The 22,641-nt window shown below is 41.3% G+C and overlaps 2 protein-coding genes and 1 long non-coding RNA gene across 3 annotated transcripts; 2 read left to right on the top strand and 1 right to left on the bottom strand.

Annotated features, from left to right (window-relative positions):
• Positions 1-973: 973 nt before the first annotated feature.
• On the bottom strand, positions 974-1,316 carry LOC146504625 (uncharacterized). Its single transcript, XR_014868680.1, has 2 exons — positions 1,257-1,316; positions 974-1,206 (listed from the first exon to the last, which is right to left on the bottom strand). It is a non-coding gene; the product is annotated as an uncharacterized LOC146504625 (long non-coding RNA).
• On the top strand, positions 1,311-5,774 carry LOC146504624 (dehydrogenase/reductase SDR family member 13-like). The gene is made up of 5 exons (XM_085130653.1): positions 1,311-1,850; positions 1,932-2,050; positions 3,743-3,866; positions 4,400-4,726; positions 4,900-5,774. The coding sequence occupies exons 1-5, from the start codon at positions 1,727-1,729 to the stop codon at positions 5,157-5,159; spliced, it is 954 nt and encodes a 317-aa protein (XP_084986779.1). The 5' UTR covers positions 1,311-1,726; the 3' UTR covers positions 5,160-5,774.
• Positions 5,775-9,993: 4,219 nt separating this feature from the next.
• Positions 9,994-19,110, top strand: LOC146504623 (dehydrogenase/reductase SDR family member 13-like). The gene is made up of 5 exons (XM_085130652.1): positions 9,994-10,200; positions 11,667-11,785; positions 17,922-18,045; positions 18,117-18,443; positions 18,560-19,110. Exons 1-5 carry the CDS (start codon positions 10,074-10,076, stop codon positions 18,817-18,819), a joined length of 957 nt encoding a protein of 318 aa, XP_084986778.1. The 5' UTR covers positions 9,994-10,073; the 3' UTR covers positions 18,820-19,110.
• Positions 19,111-22,641: the final 3,531 nt, after the last annotated feature.

Genomic DNA, 22,641 nt, shown 5'->3' with positions numbered 1-22,641 from the left:
GCCCGGATAAAGGAGCAGGGTTGGAATTGTGACATTAAAAAAAACAATAATTGCTAAAAGAAATTTAATTTGTAGTTCTAAATAAATTCTAACTGCATTTAGGACGTTTTTTACTCACTTTATGTCTCTTCCACGATGTTATTTCTCTCTCCAACAACTTAGGTTACAATGACATTAGCATGACAAATTATGCAAATTAGGTGATGACGTCATTTGGTGACTTCTAGCGACTTTTAGGACAGCCAATAGCGATTTTCCTTACTGAGGAGTTGGCAACACTGGGCCTTTCTCAATATGCGTACTTGTGCGTACTTGCGTCCTCGTGTACTCGTGTTACGTCATCAGTCGGAGACCAAGTACTGTTCCAATTCGAAGTACGCATCAAGCCGAGAACGCGAAAAAGTCCCGGATGTGTTCTCGCTCCGCCCGTTTTATCGAGCATGCATCGGTGGTGACTTGTGTGGACTTGGTACAGCTAAATATCCCAGAATGCATTTCGTCCAAAACTCAAACGCGGCAATGGCGGACGAGCGGGACTAAAAACTTTTAAATATTACTCTTTCTGGGTCACAAAATAAACTTTTAAGTTCTTCTCAAGCGAGAATGTAGTTGTGTAAACTTCAAATATCTGCTCGATTTATCAAGATATTGATAAATCGACACAGACGTCTCCGAAAATAATCCGACGTTTTCGGAGACGTCTGTGACCCGCCAGCTCCATAGCAGACAGCGAGGTCGAGGATTATTACAGCCGGCGAGAACAGCGGACTCCCGGCACATTGTTTTCAACCCCCCCACCCCCACCCCCGCGGTCTTTTCGCTACTCAGGTTAAACAAACCCCAAACCCCAGTAGCTGTCTAATGTATTGAGTGTCCACTAAAATAAAAATAAAAGCGTTCTAACATCTCACCTGCTTGTTTTTATTAAGGTATGTACACGTATGTACATGTACACTATTTTTATTAATAGAGATTTCACTACTGAGGTTAAACATGATATATAAGTCACTTAGATCACTTCTAAATGTTAATGTTTGGTTTATTTCAGTGTTTTATTTGTTCCTGAGTAAACCGGTTTGGCTGTGATTAAAGTTAAGCTTCATAACATATTACTCACAGTTAAATTAAGAGGGGACGGCAGTAAAAACTCCGGACCTGTGACATCATCAAGTACGCTGGTGTTCCAATTGTACAAATCGCGAGTAACTGCTCGCGTTCTCGGCGAGTCCGTACTCCCGTGTGTTCTCGGCGAGTACGTACTCACCGAGAACGCGAGTACGTACTCGCGTACTTGAGAATTGAGAAAGGGCCCCTGTCTATGATTCAGTACAGGAGGGAGGGGGTGAGTAGCTCAAATGTGCTGTTAGCATGTTAGCAGAGCGATGCTACTGTGAACCAAGGAGCTATTTTCTTGATGTGAGCTTCTACTCAGGGTTTTTTCTTCCAGTTCAGAGCAGAATTTTTTTTGTTACAATACTGGATGTTGTGTTTTTCTCCACAATTTTAATTATAAGCTAGATACATTGCTGCTAACAGCAACAGGGATGAGTCAGTGAGTCAGTTGGGCTTGTGAATCATGATTCATGAGTCAGTAAAGTGATTCTCGAGTACTGAACGATTCGTTCATGATTCGCGCATCACTAGTGTGTTTGTTTAAATCTCAGAGCAAGTTACAGCCAGCTGAATTGCTTAGATTCCTGTGAGCAGGCAGTCTGAGGCAGGAACAATGTGCCTTCTGCTGGTCTTGGGCCTTGCTATAGCTGTTGCTTATTTTTACCGTGAGATTGCAGTGAAAGGAAAGAGATGCACAAGCAAAGCAAAGCTACATGGGAAAACTGTGATTGTGACTGGTAAGTAAAGGCTGTGTTTTGTGGCCACTGTGTTGCACTATGTCTCTCTGATGAGCAGAATAAAAGCTTTTTCACCTGCAGGCAGCAACACGGGTATTGGGAAGACCACAGCCCTAGATCTGGCTAAAAGAGGAGCTCGGGTGATTCTGGCCTGTCGCAGCAAGCAGCGAGGAGAGGCTGCACTTGAAGAAATCAAGAGGGTGAGTAGATATTTAACCGAGCAAAAGACCCATGTCTGTCCTAAATAACCTGCAATGTCATCTAGTATGTACATTATTGATAGGTTTGTAGCTTAAACCTATTCGCTGGAACGTTCAAGACAATTCAGCTGCACAGCAAAGCAAGACACGAGTTGGCAAAGTTCTTTATGTTTCTCGTGCACGGGAGAGAACTGGACAAACGCTTGACCCCAGTTTCTCTCGTCCGTTAGGTTACATGAATATACATAGGTTCATTAACATATGATGTATACATACACACAAAGAGTACCTTGTCTGTGCGTTGTGTAAGTGTGAGTGTGAGTGTGTGGGGGGTGGGTGGGGGGGGGACTGCTGGAAGTCCAGCAGTTCATCTAAACAAAAGTCACTTATACTTAAACAGATATACGTGTGTTTGCTATACCATATATCAGAAGAGAAGATACAACCTTGCTCATGATCCCAAGAGGTGTGTGATCTATGCCAGAACACTCTGGAGAGGAGTAAACGCACCCCCCCCCCCCCCCCCCCCCCCCTTCATGCTACACAGAGTTGTTACAGACCTCCTAGGATGAGACATTCTTTCAATCTACAAATGGTTATCCTGTCTCAGAGTGACGCTGAAAAACTAGTTCATGCATTTATTACTTCCAGGCTGGACTACTGCAATTCATTATTATCAGGATGTCCAAAAAACTCACTGAAAAGCCTTCAGTTAATCCAAAATGCTGCAGCAAGAGTACTGACAGGGACTAGAAAGAGAGAGCATATTTCTCCTGTTTTGGCTTCCCTTCATTGGCTTCCTGTTAAATCCAGAATTGAATTCAAAATCCTGCTCCTCACATACAAGGTCTTAAATAATCAGGCCCCATCTTATCTTAATGACCTTGTAGTACCATATCACTCTATTAGAGCACTTCGCTCTCGCTCTGCAGGCCTACTTGTTGTTCCTAGAGTATTTAAAAGTAGAATGGGAGGGAGAGCCTTCAGTTTTCAGGCCCCTCTTCTGTGGAACCAGCTTCCAGTTTGGATTCGGGAGACAGACACTATCTCTACTTTTAAGATTAGGCTTAAAACTTTCCTTTTTGCTAAAGCATATAGTTACGGCTGGACCAGGTGACCCTGAATCCTCCCTTAGTTATGCTGCAATAGATGTAGGCTGCCGGGGGATTCCCATGATGCATTGAGTTTTTCCTTTCCAGTCACCTTTCTCACTCACTATGTATTAACAGACCTCTCTGTATTGAATCGTATCTGTTATTAATCTCTGTCTCTCTTCCACAGCATGTCTTTTATCCTGTCTTCCTTCTCTCACCCCAACCGGTCGCAGCAGATGGCCGCCCCTCCCTGAGCCTGGTTCTGCCGGAGGTTTCTTCCTGTTAAAAGGGAGTTTTTCCTTCCCACTGTCGCCAAAGTGCTTGCTCATAGGGGGTCATATGATTGTTGGGCTTTTCTCTGTATCTATGAAGCGCCTTGAGGCGACATTTGTTGTGATTTGGCGCTATATAAATAAAATTGAATTGAATTGAATTATATACTTCTAAGCATATATAAATATATATTTCTAAGCATAAATGACAATCCAACAATACAAATCTAACAATTATTGTACAGGTTATACCAGGCTCATTCATGACAGTAGATGGACATTGTAAAATAGTTATGTGCTCAATGAGTTTTCCATGTTTTCTGCAGGACAGCGGGAACAACCAGGTGGTGTTCATGCAGCTAGATCTGGGGAGTCTAAAGTCTGTTCGCAGTTTTGCTGAAAACTTCCTGAAATCTGAACCCCAACTGGACATCCTCATCAATAATGCAGGTTTGGCTGTCCATTGCAACTTCATGTCATATGAACAGAGAACTGTGTCAGTGTCTGTCGTCATTGGTTATTATATTTATATTCTTATAAATATATTTATCTCTACAGTATAAAGGATTTTATACATTTAATGGATAACATGGTGAGCTTTGGAAAGCGGTTAAAACTGTTTTCCAGTCACTTTAGCACATTATGTAAAGAATACAGAGAAAAAAGGCTACACAGTTATTACACAACATCCATCCCAGTTCACAGAACTGCTTCATATGTCAACTTTGCAAGGTCATGATCCTCGTGCTGCCGATTTTGAACATTCAGGGTTGCAATGAAATACAGAAAGAAGTCAGTCAGTTCTGATACACTTAAACGTGCACTTCTAGAGAATCAGGATTCTGTTGACTATTCCTGTGGCCTGAACTTATCTGACTTACCTAACTATCTACTCTACTGTGATCAGATGTTTAAAAGTCTTGCTTGTTTAGATCTTAACACATCTTGAAACAAGATAAAAGTTTTCTCCATGTTTTGTCCAGGTGTGCAAATGCAGGGTCGCACAGCGGACGGACTGGGCCTGATGTTTGGTGTCAACCACATTGGTCACTTCCTGTTAACGAATCTGCTGCTGGAACGGCTGAAGGCGTGTGGACCAAGTAGGGTGGTCAACGTGTCATCTATGGCACATTACTTTGGAAAAATTGATTTTGACTGCCTTAACACTCACAAAGCTCTTGGACTGGGGACCTCATTCATGGAGGTCCTTCAGTACTATTCTGATAGCAAGTTGTGCAATTACCTCTTCACCCATGAGCTGGCCAAGAGACTGAAGGGTACCAATGTCACCTGCTACAGCCTCCATCCAGGTCAGTGGGCATGGCACCAATATTCCCCATCAGTTCATGCAAACAAACACCGAATTAATGTATAGTACACACACTCGGTATACACTTTAAGTTCTGATCCTACATGATTTAGAAACTGAAGCCGATCTAACCAGCTTTCCCTTCAAGTTAAAGTTGTTCTTCTATTTTTGCAGGAGTCATCAACTCTGAACTGGCCAGGAATACAAACTCGACTTTGCAATTATTCCTGAAGCCCCTCACTGCTTATTTTTTCAAGAACACAGAGCAGGGATGCCAGACCACCCTGCACTGTGCCCTCCAGGAGGGGATTGAACCGTTCAGCGGACGTTTCTTCTCCAACTGCACAGTGAAAGAAGTTTATGACAAAGCTAAGGATGATGCAGCATCAAAGAAGCTCTGGGAGCTCAGCGAGAGACTATGTGGCCTTGCATAAAAATAGTTAATAGTGGTAAGTTTTCACTGTTTCTGTGATACTTATAGATGAAGTCTTTGCCTGATTTTGTTTCTCAACCAAACAAAAGCCAGAATGACTGGACTGATTTTCAGTAAACATAATTGACTTGTTTTTACAGTAATGATCAGATGTTCACATTGGTAATTATTCTGTGCACTGAGTGCATAAGATGTATACACTTAGATAAGGCTTTGTAATAAACCAGAGTGACTGATTTATTTTTGCATTGCACACCATAGTAAACAATCTTCAATCTCAGCAAGTCCAGACTGTCTCAAAGTCCCTAAAAAAAGGAGGTTTCAAATAACCAGTCTGGTTAGCTGAATGATCCTGGTTTCACTGGTTGAGTAGGTGGAGTAGCAGAGTGGTGTTGTCATAATAACCATCTACATGTGACTACAGCAAGTTTTTGAATTTTTATTGCATTATTATACAGCTAATAATCAGTTTATTCAAACGTTTACTCTTTCAGAAGCTGCTACATTGTTTCTAATCTCAAATCTCCTCCTTTATTTTGAATTGTCTGAAGACAAAAACAAAGAACACCTGTGTCCAATATCCCTTCTCTCCTTTTTCATTTTTAATCCCCTGTATCGTTAAAAACAAACCAGCTCAAAACATTAAAAATTCAGGTAAACAAAAGTGTTTCATGGTTTGCTAATTACAGTCACAGACACTTTTTCCCACACGGGGAAACAGCACGTGGGGTATGTGATGGCACGACACAACAACGAACAGAGGAAAAAACAGGGCTCAAATACACAGAGGGATAACGAGGGAATGAGACACAGGAGGAGAACACAGGAAGCAAAACTAAATACACTGAACACAGATCAAGGAATGTCAAAATAAAACAGGAAACATGAGCCTGGAGTCATCTATGTGACAGTATTATATCATACTTGTAGCACCACTTACTAATCATCTTTCACCCTACATGAAATTTTATTGGTGGTTCCACGTATTACATATATACATCACTGTGACATATGGGTAGAGGGTATTCTCCAGCACCACCTAGTGGGCATAGGACGCATTCAGTAGTAAAAGGATGCAACACCCAATCAGCATTATGGACTTAGAGCAAATGGTAAATGGACTGGTTCATACATAGCACTTTTCTACTCTGAGCACTTGAAGTGAAGTGAAGATGATTGAACACAACTTACCTCATTCATACGGGCACTTTTTCTGTGGTTTTTATTTTTGGTCACTAGAATTTGGAGTGTTGTTGTCATGATTATACTGTATCATGGTTTAAGCATTTCAGCCACTGTAAGTGCTGAACAAGTCATGACACATATGTACAGCCAGTGGGCCTACCCTCATCACACGTCTGAGTACGTGGCTCTTGTATCAATGATAATCTTTCAATCAAGGTATCAATTTAGGAAACTGCACATAAAACAACACAGGGTGCATGCTTACACTGTTATTCATACTTTCTACTTACTCTCATCCTCCTCACCAGGAGGACGAGGTCACAAATTCAACAAAAACAGGTCCTTAGTTCAGTTCAAGAGTGCAGACCTTCCAAAGTGTTTTTCTTATGGTATGACAACAGTATGAGAACAACTGAGAAGAACATAGAAACACACAGTTTATGAGAAATGTGAACCACTAACCTATAATAAAATATTCAAATATAAATATGGAGAGAGAAGGAATTGTATCAACTGGTATCAATGATCATTTTAAAAGGTGCTGAAAGGTGTCGGGAAAGGTTGAGGGATTAAGCATATATTTCCTGAAAAGCCTTTAGCTAAACCAAAATGCTGCAGCAAGAATACTGACAGGGATTAGACAGAGAGATATTCCTCTTCTATTGGCTATATTCCTATATTCTTCTTTATTGGCTCCCTGTTAAATCCAGAATTGAATTTAAAATTCTTCCCCTCAAACACAAGGAGAAGGTCTTGAATATTCAGGCTCCATGTTATCTTAATGACCTTATAGTACCACATGACCCCATTAGAGCACTTCACTCTCAGACTGCAGGCTGACTTGTGGTTCCTAGAGTATTTAAAAGTAGAATGGGAGGCAGAGCCTTCAGCTTTCAGGCCCTTCTTCTGTAGAACCAGCTCCCTTGTTGGATTTGGGAAACAGACCCTCTCCGTCTTTCCTTTTTGATCAAACATATAGTTAGGACTAGATCAGGTGACCTTGAGTCCTCCCTTAATTATGCTTAAAAAGGCTATGCAGCTGGAGGCTTCACATGATGCACTGAGTGTTTCTTTTTCACTCACCATGTGTTTATAAGCCACTCTGCATTTAACCAGTAGTTATTATTAATCACTGGCTCTCTTCCACAGTATGTCTTCATCCTGTCTTCCTCACCTGGTCGGGGCAGATAACCACCCCTCCTTCAGCCTGGTTTGAATTGAACTGAATAGATGATCTGCTGTGGCAGAATCTAAAGGGAGCAACTGGAAGAAGAAGAAGAAGGGGAGGAAGAAGAAAAACACCAAAAACATGGAAGGGACTTCTTCTCTTTCAGCAAGTCCTCTTGGGGTCCTCTGCTTCCATCACACAAAATGCTTAGCAATCCAGTTCTAAAATCTGAATCTTTTCTGTAGTTCTACTGCTTTGTGGTCTTTCATTTTCTCTTGCCTGCAGCTCCACCTTCAACATCCTTTGTCCTGTACATCCAATAACCCTCGTCTGCACATCTCCAAACCATCTCAGCCATGCTTCTCTAACTTACCTCCCAATGATTTATTCATTTCAAATCCCATCTATCCTGGTCACTCCCAGCTAAAATCTTCAGTTTCAGCATTCTGTCTTTTTGTCAGTGCTCCAAACCATACATAATTGCAGGTCTCATTATGCTCTTCTAAACCTTCCCTTTCACATTTTCTGTTATCTTTCTTCCCAAATCCCCACTAACACTTGTCTCCACCTTAATGACTTGTGATGTTCTATTAAGGTCATTCTATCTGAGGTCACTGTGGACTGTGGACACTGTATGCCAACAGTGAAGTGATTTTAAAATGGTATAAAAGTACAACAGTCAGCATGTCATGCATGTATGGAACACTTATAATAAACTGTATATTAATAAAGTACCAATTAATTGATTAATGAATAATAATTTACTTCTCAGGAGCTTTAAAGCAAAACTCCAACATGTTACAGGATGTTATTGTTGTTGGGCAACACCAACAATATTTAGGAGTGGACTTAGCTTACGGCTAATCAGTGGACCAAAGGTTATGGCAAATGTTCAGATCACACCCTTACTTTTACTGCTACCCAGTTATTCACCTAACCATATAGAAAACAAGTCTAACTTGATTTTAGTCAGGGTGACCTGACAACTACGGAGTCCCGCAAGGGACATGGGAGAAAAAAAATTACGATGAACTTTTGCGAGATCTCGCAAAACAAACTCGGGATCTTGCAAAAGCTTTGCGAGATCTCGCAAAACTAACTCGGGATCTCGCAAAACTTTTGCGAGATTTTGCAAAAGTTGAATTCCAACAATGGCGGCAGCTACTTAGTTGTAATATTACTCTTTCTGGATCACAAAATAAACTTTTAAGATATTTTGAGGCGTGAATGTAGTTGTGTAAACGTCAAATATCTGCTCGGTTTACAAGACATCACATATTTGCAAAAGTGCTCCGACGTTTTCGGAGATCTGACACCCACCATCTCGAAGCTATCGGGAGGTCGAGACCTACTACAGTTTGTTTTGCGAGATCTCGCAAAAGTCCGTCTTAATTTTTTTCTCTCCCATGTCCCTTGCGGGGCTCCGTAGACAACAGTGTGGCTGTGTTTGCAAACCTGTTTCATCTAACACATTCTGTTTACATAAGGTGCTACAACCATTGCCTGATCATTTTCAAAATCTGTCTCATAAAATGACATAATATCCCACATATGTATAATAGTTCAACCTGTTACCATTATTTTGTTGTATAATAATGCGCTAACCTCTATTCAAATGCTCCTTCATGACTGAATTGCCTTAGGCTGATTTATAGGCTGAACTTTAGCCTTGTTTACATGATGAATGACAGGTTTCAAAGTAAAACAAAAGTCACTCTGTGAGCACAGCTTTTTTTTTTCTGTGGAGAATACACTGCTGTGTCACTGTGACTACTCTACATGCTAATGAGGGATGGTTTCACACAAAGGCGACCTTCTGCTCCTACTTTAATGAGAAGAGTGCAGTGCCATGGCAAAAGAGTGTTGTTTAGTATGAACGTTCCTTTTAAAGTCAGATAAACCAAACTGCTTTTTAAGAGCTATCAAGATTACAATATGTCAGTTAAAATACAGATTCATGAAATCCCATTTTCCTTTACTGACCGACACAACCATGTCTTTTAAAAAAAAATTTAAGTACTTAAACCTCTTGTGATTTCAAAGAGTCCCAGCTCTTACAAGACACAAAGAGTTCTCTGGTACCTTGCTGTAACTTTTACTGTGCACAGGGAAGGGTTGGAGGGTGGGGGTGTGGATGATTGGTGTGGAGAGAAAGGAGGGTTTTTTCCCCCAACTAAGGATTAACTAATTGTTAAATAATTCATATTACAGTGACATGACCACCAAGCCAGGAAAGAAATCCGAAATCTCTGCCCAGAAAAGGGCAACAGAAATACTCTGCAGGACCCTCAAGGCTCCAGACCTGTGGTAGAGGACTTTATCTAAAAAAAAAACCCAAAACTTTTCTTTTCTTTTCTTTTCTTTTCTTTTCTTTTCTTTTCTTTTCTTTTCTTTTCTTTTCTTTTCAAGAACTGCGGATCTGACGTAAATCTGAATGAATGAGAATAGAAACGACAGAGGGCAGCAGAGCGCCTTTGTTGCTGCTGGTCTGCCGCAAATAGTGATAGAAGAAGAGACAGCCGCTTGGTTGCGTAGAATTGAGCAGCGTTTGGAAGCGTCGTGATGTCGGCTTTACTATGCCTCATAGCGGGATTCGTATCGTTTTACGTGTTAGTTTATTACTGTGTGTTCAGATCCGCGAGATGCTCCAGTTCAGTGAAGCTTAAGGGCAAGACGGCCATTGTTACAGGTAACACGCCCCACTGCTCATATCATCAACTGTAAACACAGTCACTAACTCACGTAAGTTGCGCAATCATACCATTGTCCAGTCAGGTCCCAGCTTACTGCTGGTTTGAGTAAAAGTCAGCAGTGATACTTGAAAAATCGCAAAGTCCTTTTAGAATCAGCCGAAAGGGACACACTCCTTCTGAATGATAAAACTATATTTCTGAAACAACTGTTACCGACGGGCTGTGTCTCTATTTCAAAATGAAAACAAAGATGACAGTTCGCTGCCTGTTGTAAAAAGGACTTATAAATTAGTTAACGTCTTTGAAAATCTTTCATCATTAAGTAGAAGGATTTTTGCCATGCTGATGTTTAAAATAGTCTTCGAAGATTGTAAAAATGTATTCGGAATCGGAGTAAAAGTTGTGAAACTAGCTTCGTTTTTCTTCCAGGTATCAATTGTTTATTCTTTTATAGGAAAAATAAAACAAAAAGCTATTAGTTTTAAATGGTTAGCTCTGTGGTTGTTCTGAAAAGCAAAGTGGAACATTTGTGACTTCAAGATGATTAGCAGAGGACTCGGTGTCCACCTGAGCCACAGCTACACTGGAATAGTTGGGAAAAAATCCTCCCATGTCTTTCTGATAGTTCCTAATGAACTCATAAGATCATCATCATCATCATCATCACTACTGAGGTCAAGTAAAAGTGACAAGAATAGTTCATAGTAACTGTGGCTGGTGAAAATGTGGTAACTAGCCAAAAAGGGCTAATAGCTGGACAAAAACTGAATATCGGACCACAACTCTTGGTGTTTATATTAACTACCTTATAATACAATACAATAGAATACAACTTTATTTATATAGCACATTTAAAAAACCAACAGTACACCAAAGTGCTTTACAATAGAAACAGGGAAATTAAGACATGATTAAATAAAAGGCCATTAACAATGTACTACATATGTACAGACAGGTACATAGATAAAAATGGAGCCAAATATAAAATAGGGGCACTAACTAGATGGAAAAGCTAGGTTAAATAAGTGAGTTTTTAAACGAGATTTAAACGATAGAATGGATAGCGATGGGAAGGTTGTTCCACAGGTTAGGTGCAACCAGGGCAAAAGCACGGTCACCCCTAGATTTAAGTCTAGATTTAGGCTGAACCAAGAGTAATTGGGCTGAAGACCTTTTGAACCCACAGTGTCCTCTGAGTTTTTAGCGAGGTCAACCCCTCCTGCTTCATGTCTCATTTTTAAATACAAAGGTCAACTGTAAAAACAGATATCTGTACATTTGCACTGTTTTCCACTTTTGATGTGTAATTCTATCACAAGACTGTGAATTTAACTGAACATGTAACAGGTAAAAACAGTCTTAGATTGAATTTTCATTAGATACCCAGAGATAATGCCACTGTATTCACAATGACACCTTTGCCAGTGGTTTGCTGAGATGTTTGAATTGCTTTTCTGAACAGGAAGCAACACTGGCATTGGTAAGTCCACAGCTTTGGAGCTGGCGAAACGAGGAGCCAGGGTGATCCTGGCCTGCCGTAACAAGGAGAGAGGAGAGGCTGCCGCTTACGACGTCCGCAGAGTAAGAAGTCATAGACTGACACACAGCAGGCACTATCCTGTGCCACAGTCAGTCGAGAGAACTAGTTGGTAGTTTCATTTTCTTTCATTTTAACTGAAAAACTTACAGGAGTGTTCACTCAATCACTAAAATGAGAAAGAGTAAGTTATTAAAAATCAATTTTAGTATATATATTGTGAAAGTTTTTAGACCTTTGTCTTTATGCATGCTCAATCATCCAAGTAAGCAAATCTCAGAAAGTTGTTTCGGTTCATCTGGACTTCAGATGAACAGAACAGATGAACTTGGATGGCTAGTGTACACAGCTGAGTATGAGGAGCTTTGCTGTGATTTGGGGAAACCAAACAACCTCTGAATAAACAGAAGGCCCAACATAGAAGAGCTACCTCATCAGGCCAGGACTGCACATTTACACCTACAGGCCAGTCGCCACTCGTTCAACAATGAGACAGGGAGGCTTTGTTTTACTGGGGACTCAAGGTTGTGAAAAAGGAACGACCATGTCTAAATCTAAAATAGGGCAAGTCATTATGCAAATGTACTGTCAAGGTTGGGGAAACTTGCAGTGAGCTGAGACTGAAAAAGTTTAGATGAATGATGAAACATTTCTCCCACTGAAAACACCACATCCAGATGAACAGAATCAACTTTCACTGGTGTCTATGTAAATCTCTCACAATGGATGTCATGGTGAAAACTGAGCCATGAAGTCAAAGGAACTCTATGTAGAGCTTATCAATCAAATTGTGCTGAGGCAGAAGTCAGGCCAAAGCTACAAGTATTGGGAGGAGCACAGTGGCTTTAATAATTGTAATGCAGAAGAACTTGGAACCATTAGGTTCTTCGTACAGTTGGCCACCATATATTGATAGAATGAGCTGAAAAACTGACCATCTCAGCAGCACTGTATCAATCTGGATAAAAACATTTTCTGGTTTGATGAAACAAATAGTGAACTATTGGGACAAACTACCAGCAGCATCTACTGAGGTGGGCAATGCTTATACTGCTACCTGCCCAACAGTGAAGTGTGGTGTTTGAGGGATTGTCCTGTGGTAGTGCTTGTCAGCAGCAGGAACATGAAGACTGATCACAAATGAGGGAAGGATGAATCCATCCAAATACAGAAAGAAACACACTCCTGAGAGCAGCGACCTGTAATTGAGGTTACGAGTAGAAGTAAACAGCAAGGGTAACACTGCAGTGGGTCTAGCTGTGTTTTAGTGGTTTCAGCCAGAGCCCGTCTCTTTGGTGGAGATGTAGAGTTGGATGTCTCAAGACTGGTCTCGGTCTTCAGACCACTTTTACGTGGTCTTGGTCTCGACTGACTTTGGTCTCGGTCTTGCATTCTGAAATCGACATAGTGTTCAGGAGATTTGGAGTCAACCATCGGCGGAGCGGGGGGGTGTCTTACTGGGCTTAAGCCCGGGCCGTTTTTTCAGAAGCCCGGGGTCTTTTGGAGTGTAATTTGTTTCATAGTTAGATGCCTGACTGACAACTGTATAAAACAAAAACTAAACACAATACTCGAAGCACATAGCGCACAGTTGTAAATTCCCCCTATTTTTGGTATGATCCGAGCTGAGGCACTAGGCGACTGAGCACAGCACTTACACATGTGAGCGAGGGGGGAGAAGCTGCTGCCTGCGAGTTTGCTGCAGACAGAGGAGAGCTTAAGTTTGACCAGGTGCCAAAGCAAATCATTTGTACTGTACAAATAATGTAAATATGATGGTGTATCACGAAAGACTGAGATTAAACTGATCACTTGGTTGCGTTACTTGCTCTTCGAATGAATCAACAAATGGATAAATAAAAAGCCGAACAACAACAATGCTGTTTTTTAGAGAGTCTTAGCTTACATTTCATATTTTCAGTTGTTTCCCTCCACGGCTAAACAAACTCTCTAAATCGGTTTCAATTGTGTACTGATGAACACAACAATGGACATAAGGAGCTTCTTTCAAAGAAAAAACTCAGGTAGATGTTATTTTATATATTATGCTTCGTATGTTGTTCAGTATATTTATATGCAAAACAAGAGAAATTTCAATACACAGCAGTATATTCACAGTTTAAACCAGATATTTACATACACTTTATGGAAAACACAAGAACATTTTTTTACTGTACAACATCAATTTAGAGTAAACTTGTTTTGTTTTGGATAAATAAATATTGAAATATCTTTTGAATTAGTTAAATGTCAGAATAAAGAGAGACAGAGCTGTCTATTTTCATCACTTTCATCAAATTTAGGAGTACATATACACTAAGTTTATTGTTAATTAATAAGAAAACTGCAGACGATTCCATTCTGAGCTGAAGAAGCTTCTGATAGGTTCGTAGAGTCCATGTGAGTAAATTGGTGGCACACCTGCAGATGCATATAAGGCAAAACACAGAGCCTGTTTCTTTGACATGGGAAAATCAAGAGATGTCAACCAAAACTCCAGGAAAAGAATTGTGGAGCTCCATAAGTGTGGGTCAATTTGGAATACAATTTGGTGCCATTTACAATTAAGAAATACAGACAGTTTCTCTCTTTACTCTTAAAGTTAACAAATGAGTTTTTTATATTTATCAATCTAAAAAAAATAAACATTTAGTCTGATTTGATGTTACAATTAAAAAAGTGTTTGTGTTTTTATCTGAAGAGTATGTAAATATCTGGTTTCCACTGTATATTTGATGATGTTGGTGTTTGGTTTGATTGTCAGCACAAAGAGGGAGAGAGAGGAACAGAGAGGGAGAGAGGAGCAGAGAGAGAGAGAGAGAGAGAAAGGAACAGAGAGGGAGAGAGGAGCAGAGAGAGAGAGAGGAACAGAGAGAGAGAGAGGAACAGAGAGGGAGAGAGAAGCAGAGAGGGAGAGGAGCAGAGAGAGAGCGAGGAGCAGAGAGAGAGAGAGAGGAACAGAGAGAGAGAGAGGAACAGAGAGAGAGAGAGAGAGGAGCAGAGAGAGAGAGAGGAGCAGAGAGAGAGATGAGCAGAGAGAGAGAGAGAGGAACGGAGAGAGAGAGAGAGGAGCAGAGAGGGAGAGAGGAACAGAGAGAGAGAGAGGAAGCAGAGAGAGAGAGAGGAACAGAGAGAGAGAGAGGAGCAGAGAGAGAGAGAGAGGAGCAGAGAGAGAGAGAGGAACAGAGAGAGAGAGAGAGGAGCAGAGAGAGAGAGGAGCAGAGAGAGAGAGAGGAGCAGAGAGAGAGAGAGAGGAACAGAGAGAGAGAGGAACAGAGAGAGAGAGAGGAACAGAGAGGGAGAGAGGAACAGAGAGAGAGAGAGGAGCAGAGAGAGAGAGAGAGAGGAGCAGAGAGGGAGAGAGGAGCAGAGAGAGAGAGGAGCAGAGAGAGAGCGAGGAGCAGAGAGAGAGGAGCAGAGAGAGAAAGGAGCAGAGAGAGAGAGAGGAACAGAGAGAGAGAGAGGAGCAGAGAGAGAGAGAGAGGAGCAGAGAGAGAGAGAGAGGAGCAGAGAGAGAGAGAGGAGCAGAGAGAGAGAGGAACAGCGAGGTAGAGAGGAGCAGAGAGAGAGAGAGAGGAACAGAGAGAGAGAGAGGAGCAGAGAGAGAGAGGAGCAGAGAGAGAGAGAGGAACAGAGAGGGAGAGAGGAACAGAGAGGGAGAGAGGAGCAGAGAGAGAGAGAGAGGAGCAGAGAGGGAGAGAGGAGCAGAGAGAGAGAGGAGCAGAGAGAGAGCGAGGAGCAGAGAGAGAGGAGCAGAGAGAGAGAGGAGCAGAGAGAGAGAGAGAGGAGCAGAGAGAGAGAGAGGAGCAGAGAGAGAGAGAGAGAGGAACAGAGAGAGAGAGGAACAGAGAGGTAGAGAGGAGCAGAGAGAGAGAGAGAGGAACAGAGAGAGAGAGAGAGAGGAACAGAGAGGGAGAGAGAGAGGAACAGAGAGAGAGAGAGGAACAGAGAGGGAGAGAGAGAGGAACAGAGAGAGAGAGAGAGAGGAACAGAGAGAGAGAGAGAGAGGAACAGAGATGGAGAATGAGGACAGAACAGAGATGGAACAAGAGCAGGTGAGACACGCATGTTAGTCAAATGGTTGTTTACCAAAAGTATCACTGTATCATAGGTACTCATGTATCTCGTACCTAGTGTTTCTTTTTAGGTTTGTTATTTTTCAAATTCTATATTAAGTTTTGCAGGCTTGTTTGCACAACAAGGATAAATAATTATATAAACTTTTCTGAATCTAAATAGTGGACTTTGGTAGAATTAAAAAATAAGTGTAGTTATGGATGGGTGGACCGAAAAGCAGCGCACATTTCGGTGTTTTTTTTTCCTGAGCTGTGATACACTTTAGATTCTAGCCAATCATTTCACGTTTCCGAGGATAGTAGGCGGGTCCAGGTACGTACGTTCTTTTAGAGCAGAGCTACAGATTAAAAATGCCCAAGGCGAAGCGGTCAAAAGTCTGGCTGTACTTCACAGCAAAATATGAAACTCAGCAGCTTGCAACAAGTGCTTTAAGGTGATACTGTGATACTGTCAAAGGAGGTAACACCTTGAATCTGATGAAACACCTGGCGACGCATAGCGTTTTTTTTAAAAGCCGAGCCAGTGATAGCTTGCTGCGAGACCTCACACCGAGCACATCTACTGCCAGTGTGGTGCCTGTTATCGGACCCGGAGTTAGCAACATCACCCAAAAACCCAAAGAGGAAAGTCCTGGCCCCTAGCCCTGCCAGTGTAGCAGAAATGATGAGGATGATGATGCAGCAGCAGCCGTTCTTCTCTGCGTGAGTAGCTTAATGTTGTTCGTGTGTAATTTACGTTGAGTAGGCTAACCACGTTATTAAATTAATGCATGTAAGGTGAACTAGCAAACACCATCATAGCTACATGCAGCTGTCTTCTTGTTTGATGGCAGATACTCCCTTCACCCTGGCCAAAAAGGCTAAAATGACCAAAGAAAAAGTGGGAAACAGCTAAACATGAGAGGTTTTTGGACAAAGTTTGTGTTTTTTCCATTGTTTAAGCACTGCTTCCAACCAAGAGTGATACCATATATGCCCCATAGCTGCAGAAAAGGCTAACATTGTTATTTTTACAAAAAAACAGCTGAACATGAGAGGTTTTTGGACCAATTTTGTGTTCTCCATTCTTTAAGCACCGGTTTGAGCACCGGTTTGAGCACCGGTTTGAGCACCGTTTAAGCACCGGCACTGTTTCAAAAGTACCGGTTTGGCACCGGTATCGGATAAAACCTAAACGATACCCATCCCTAAGTGTAGTGCAGGTCTATGATGATTTTTAGAGCTACTATCATCTAGTTTTGATTCTGGTCCTGTCTTGGTTAAGTCCTAAGTAGTCCTGATTTTGAACTGTTGTAGTCCTGTTTTAATTCCGGATCAGTTCTGGGTCTGGTTGAATTGGGGTTTAGTCCTCGTGTCTTGATACAGCCCCGACTTTGTTCTGCCTTGCTGCTTAATTAAAAAACTAGTTTAAGGTGTCCTGCATATGTGATATTTATTTTTTTCCCTATATGAAGTCATTGTTTTTTGAACAAAACTCAAAACAGAGCCTATTAATCTTTCAGTCATTTCTACCCTCACTTAATTTCCTTTGGCTGCTCAGCTCTCACACAGTGGCTCAGCTATGCTCCAATCCCTCCATATTGTGGCCAATAACATGCGAGGATATAGGATAATATCATTATGTGAAAAACAGAGAGGGTGAGAAACGCGACAGTCAAGTGGAGCATGCGTCTGTCCTCTCAGTGAGTGAGTGAGACGGTAGACAGCGGTGAGGAGGGCTGTGCGAAAGCAAAAACACATAAATATGCCCGAGACCCGTAAACGAAGCAGCATCTGGCTGCAGTTTAAAGACTTTTTTGTCTCGTCTTGGTCTCGATACCCTCTGGTCTTGGTCTTGTCTTGGTCTCGGACAGTCTTGACTACAAGTCTATGAAGATGTAAGAAAACAAATGATAAAAATAAACGGTACTTTATTTGTATTCGGTATCAGATGCATGGTTAGCATGTAATTCAACAAGCATCAAACAGACATTAGATCTATTTCTAGCGCTTACATAAGGATGTGTTTTAGGTTTTATTTTCAAATGCACCATCATTGTTCAGTCCTGCCAGATATGCGACAGATCTATCGCAGCCTGTCTTACTCAGCAGTTCTGTCCTGTAGGAGAGCGGCAACAACCAGGTGGTGTTTATGCATCTGGATCTGGCGAGTCTGAAATCTGTTCAGAGCTTTGCTGAAACCTTCCTGAAGACCGAGCCCAGACTGGACATCCTCATTAACAATGCAGGTGGGAATGTTGCCATACAGAGAAATGTCGCTGCCTGTTCTGTCGATAGTGACCGAAACTTTGTGTTGCAGGTGTGATGGGCCTGGGATGTACCGAGGAGGGTTTTGGTATGGCGTTTGGTGTGAACCATCTGGGCCACTTCCTACTCACCAATCTCCTCCTGGAGCGGCTAAAGCAGTGTGGTCCCAGTAGAGTGGTCACAGTGGCTGCACTGCTGCACCACCTTGGAACCATTGACTTCTCTCTGCTTACTTCCCAGAAAGATTTGGTGTCAGGTCAGTCTACCTGGGACAGCTTCCAGGCCTACTGTAACAGCAAACTGTGTAATGTGCTTTTTACCAGGGAGTTGTCCAACAAACTGGAGGGCACCAGTGTCTCCTGCTACTGCCTGCACCCAGGTCAGTGTCTGCTTCCATTTTTGGTGTGAGGCTGCGTGTGCCACAAGCCAAAGCTACTACAACACTACATGCCCAAATGAGTACCTCTGAGTTAAGATCACCTCTGTTCTTCCCAGGAGTCATCTACACAGAGCTGGGTCGCAGTATGAGCCTGTGGCTGCAGCTTCTCATGATGCCTTTTGCAAAGCTGTTCTTCCTCAGCCCTGAGGGGGGGTCACAGACCACCCTTTACTGTGCTCTGCAAGAGGGCATTGAGCCCCTCAGTGGACGCTACTTCTCCAATTGTGCGCTGCAACAAGTAGGAGTCAAAGCTCGAGATGATGCCCTGGCCAACAAGCTGTGGGAAGTGAGCGAGAGGTTATCTGGCTTATCATAAGAGAATCCAGAAAAATTCAAGGACTCTGTGAATACTTTGTAACATAGAGACGATACCACACCTCTGGTTTTATTATGTGCTACTGCTGGGCTGATGGTATGTCAGGTCTTAAGGTTCTCTGGCGTTGTGCTATAGTTTCAACATGGGGACCATTTTAGATTCTCAAGTGAATAATATGTTCTTACATGTTTTTAACTGTTGTGTAGAAAGAATATTCTACAGTATGTGTCATGTTGTTTTGTATTAATGAAGTAGATATGTTTTATCATTAAAAGTCATATCTGCGTCTCAGCACTGCAGTGAATTGGGCATTTTGTTTTCACATGACAGTTACATTTTTTTGGGCCAGTTAAGCCAGTGGCAACACCTTGATAGAAGCAACAAAGGAAGAAGGTGACAGTTTGGACAAACTGCTATAGCTTTATGGAGTGGTGCATTTGTTAGCTCCCTTGCCTCGCAGCAAGATGGTTCCCGGCTCAAACTTGACAGCCAGCTGGGTCCTTTCTGCTCGTCCAGTGCCTGTGTGAGTTCTTTTCCAGGTATTCCAGTTTGCTCACACAGTCCCCAGACATATATATATATATATATATATATATATATATATATATATATATATATATATATATATATATATGTATATATGTATGTGTGTGTATATATATATATATACACACATACATATACATATATATATATGTATATGTGTGTGTGTGTATATATATGTATATATATATATATATATATACACACACATATATATATATGTGTGTGTGTGTGTGTGTGTGTGTGTGTGAGTATATATATACACACACACACACACATATATATATATATGTATATGTGTGTGTGTATATATATATATATATATATATCTATATATATATATATATATATATATATATATATATATATATATATATATAGATATATATATACACATATATATATATAGATATATATACACACACACACACACACACATATATATATATATACAGTGGGGCAAAAAAGTATTTAGTCAGCCACCGATTGTGCAAGTTCCCCCACTTAAAATGATGACAGAGGTCAGTAATTTGCACCAGAGGTACACTTCAACTGTGAGAGACAGAATGTGAAAAAAAAATCCATGAATTCACATGGTAGGATTTGTAAAGAATTTATTCGTAAATCAGGGTGGAAAATAAGTATTTGGTCACCTCAAACAAGGAAAATCCCTGGCTCTCACAGACCTGTAACGTCTTCTGTAAGAAGCTTTTCTGTCCCCCACTCGTTACCTGTATGAATGGCACCTGTTTGACCTCATCATCTGTATAAAAGACACCTGTCCACAGCCTCAACCAGTCAGACTCCAAACTCCGCCATGGCCAAGACCAAAGAGCTTTCGAAGGACACCAGGAAAAGAATTGTAGACCTGCACCAGACTGGGAAGAGTGAATCTACAATAGGTAAGCAGCTTGGTGTGAAAAAATCAACTGTGGGAGCAATCATCAGAAAATGGAAGACATACAAGACCACTGATAATCTCCCTCGATCTGGGGCTCCACGCAAGATCTCATCCCGTGGGGTCAAAATGATCATGAGAACGGTGAGCAAAGATCCCAGAACCACACGGGGGGACCTGGTGAATGACCTGCAGAGAGCTGGGACCAAAGTAACAAAGGTCACCATCAGTAACACACTACAACGGCAGGGAATCAAATCCCGCAGTGCCAGACGTGTTCCGCTGCTGAAGCCAGTGCATGTCCAGGCCCGTCTGAAGTTTGCCAGAGAGCACATGGATGATACAGCAGAGGATTGGGAGAATGTCATGTGGTCAGATGAAACCAAAGTAGAACTTTTTGGTATAAACTCAACTCGTCGTGTTTGGAGGAAGAAGAATACTGAGTTGCATCCCAAGAACACCATACCTACTGTGAAGCATGGGGGTGGAAACATCATGCTATGGGGCTGTTTTTCTGCCAAGGGGACAGGACGACTGATCCGTGTTAAGGACAGAATGAATGGGGCCAAGTATCGTGAGATTTTGAGCCAAAACCTCCTTCCATCAGTGAGAACTTTGAAGATGAAACGAGGCTGGGTCTTCCAACATGACAATGATCCAAAACACACCGCCCGGGCAACAAAGGAGTGGCTCCGTAAGAAGCATTTGAAAGTCCTGGAGTGGCCTAGCCAGTCTCCAGACCTCAATCCCATAGAAAATCTGTGGCGGGAGTTGAAAGTCCGTGTTGCTCGGCGACAGCCCCAAAACATCACTGCTCTTGAGAAGATCTGCATGGAGGAATGGGCCAAAATACCAGCTACTGTGTGTGCAAACCTGGTAAAGACCTATAGTAAACGTTTGACCTCTGTTATTGCCAACAAAGGTTATGTTACAAAGTATTGAGTTGTATTTTTGTTATTGACCAAATACTTATTTTCCACCCTGATTTACGAATAAATTCTTTACAAATCCTACCATGTGAATTCATGGATTTTTTTTTTTCACATTCTGTCTCTCACAGTTGAAGTGTACCTCTGGTGCAAATTACTGACCTCTGTCATCATTTTAAGTGGGGGAACTTGCACAATCGGTGGCTGACTAAATACTTTTTTGCCCCACTGTATATAATAAGTGACTTCTTCAGTCTGATGAATGAGTAACTGTTAATGACAGGAAAAAATCTAAAGAATGGAAAGGTGTTAAATTTAAAAACAGTTATTAACATCACAGATTTATGTCTTCTAACAATATTTCATGTAAGCAACACTGGATTGAAGCATAGTATTCTGCATACTTTGGAAACAATGATTTTAATGAATGATTTACATCAAGCAGTTATTCTGTCTGACTTTCTGTAAAACTCAACCTCTTCAAAAACAGCCCTTCAGTATCTATAGCTTAGCTTCAAAAATTAAGGTAAAACTTGAAGAGTTTTAATTTTGGTTTGGTTTTGAATCCAGGCTTCACAGAGCTGATGATTTTAGTTTCCACTGATCATTGCTCCGTCATGTTGTTCTCAGCACATTAAACAACATACCTCGCATACATAGCTGGAATATTTTGTTTACAAAGCACTAATGTGTAATTCGGAGAGTGTTCTCTTAATTTTACCGACCAGTTCTAATGAAGGCTTTGACCTAATTTGTCTCATCCAGTGTTTAGCATTTAGTTTCTGATTTGTTGGTTTTCAACGTATTTGACGGCGCTTAGAAGCGACTGGACTTTCTTTTGAACTTAAAAAAGTCCAGTCGCTTTTCTTTCCAAGCTCCTTAGACTACCATGATCTGGATGAATGACTGTGAAACCTACACAGACACATTTTCATCATGTTAGCTTTTCCATTAAAAATGTCAAAGGAAGCATGTTTATGGTGTTTCTGTGGACGAACGATATAGCCTGGTCAAATACTGAAGCAATAAGTCATTGCTTGACTCAGGTTAGGATGTCAGATAGAGTTGCTATAGCATTTCTCACATAACAGTCTCTTTGGACAATTCATCATGCAGGGATAACTCAGGTTTCTTTAGTGAAAATTTTAATTGCAAGTAGCAAAATTAAATAAATGTAACTGATGCGCATCAGTTACATTTATTTAATTTTGTACTATCGAACAGTCTTTCATCTAAACATAGAAATTTCCCATTTCTCATATTTTTTTCTCAGTTACTGGTATTTTTTTAAAAATGTATGTAATTTGAATGGTTTATGTGAAGCTGAACTCAGCGGCACCCATTTGAACTTGTCAGAATCAAAATATCCACAGGGGGGCAGTAGCGTAGCACAGGTACGCCAACAGCAAGCACAACATCGTTTCACGCTGCTTCTCGGCTGTTGTTGCTTGG

Source organism: Neolamprologus multifasciatus, chromosome 14 (genome assembly GCF_963576455.1).
Source record: "Neolamprologus multifasciatus chromosome 14, fNeoMul1.2, whole genome shotgun sequence".
Taxonomy (NCBI): Eukaryota; Metazoa; Chordata; class Actinopteri; order Cichliformes; family Cichlidae; genus Neolamprologus; species Neolamprologus multifasciatus.
The sequence above is the reverse complement of the archived record's forward strand: the minus strand, read 5'-3'. Positions and strand labels throughout refer to the sequence as shown.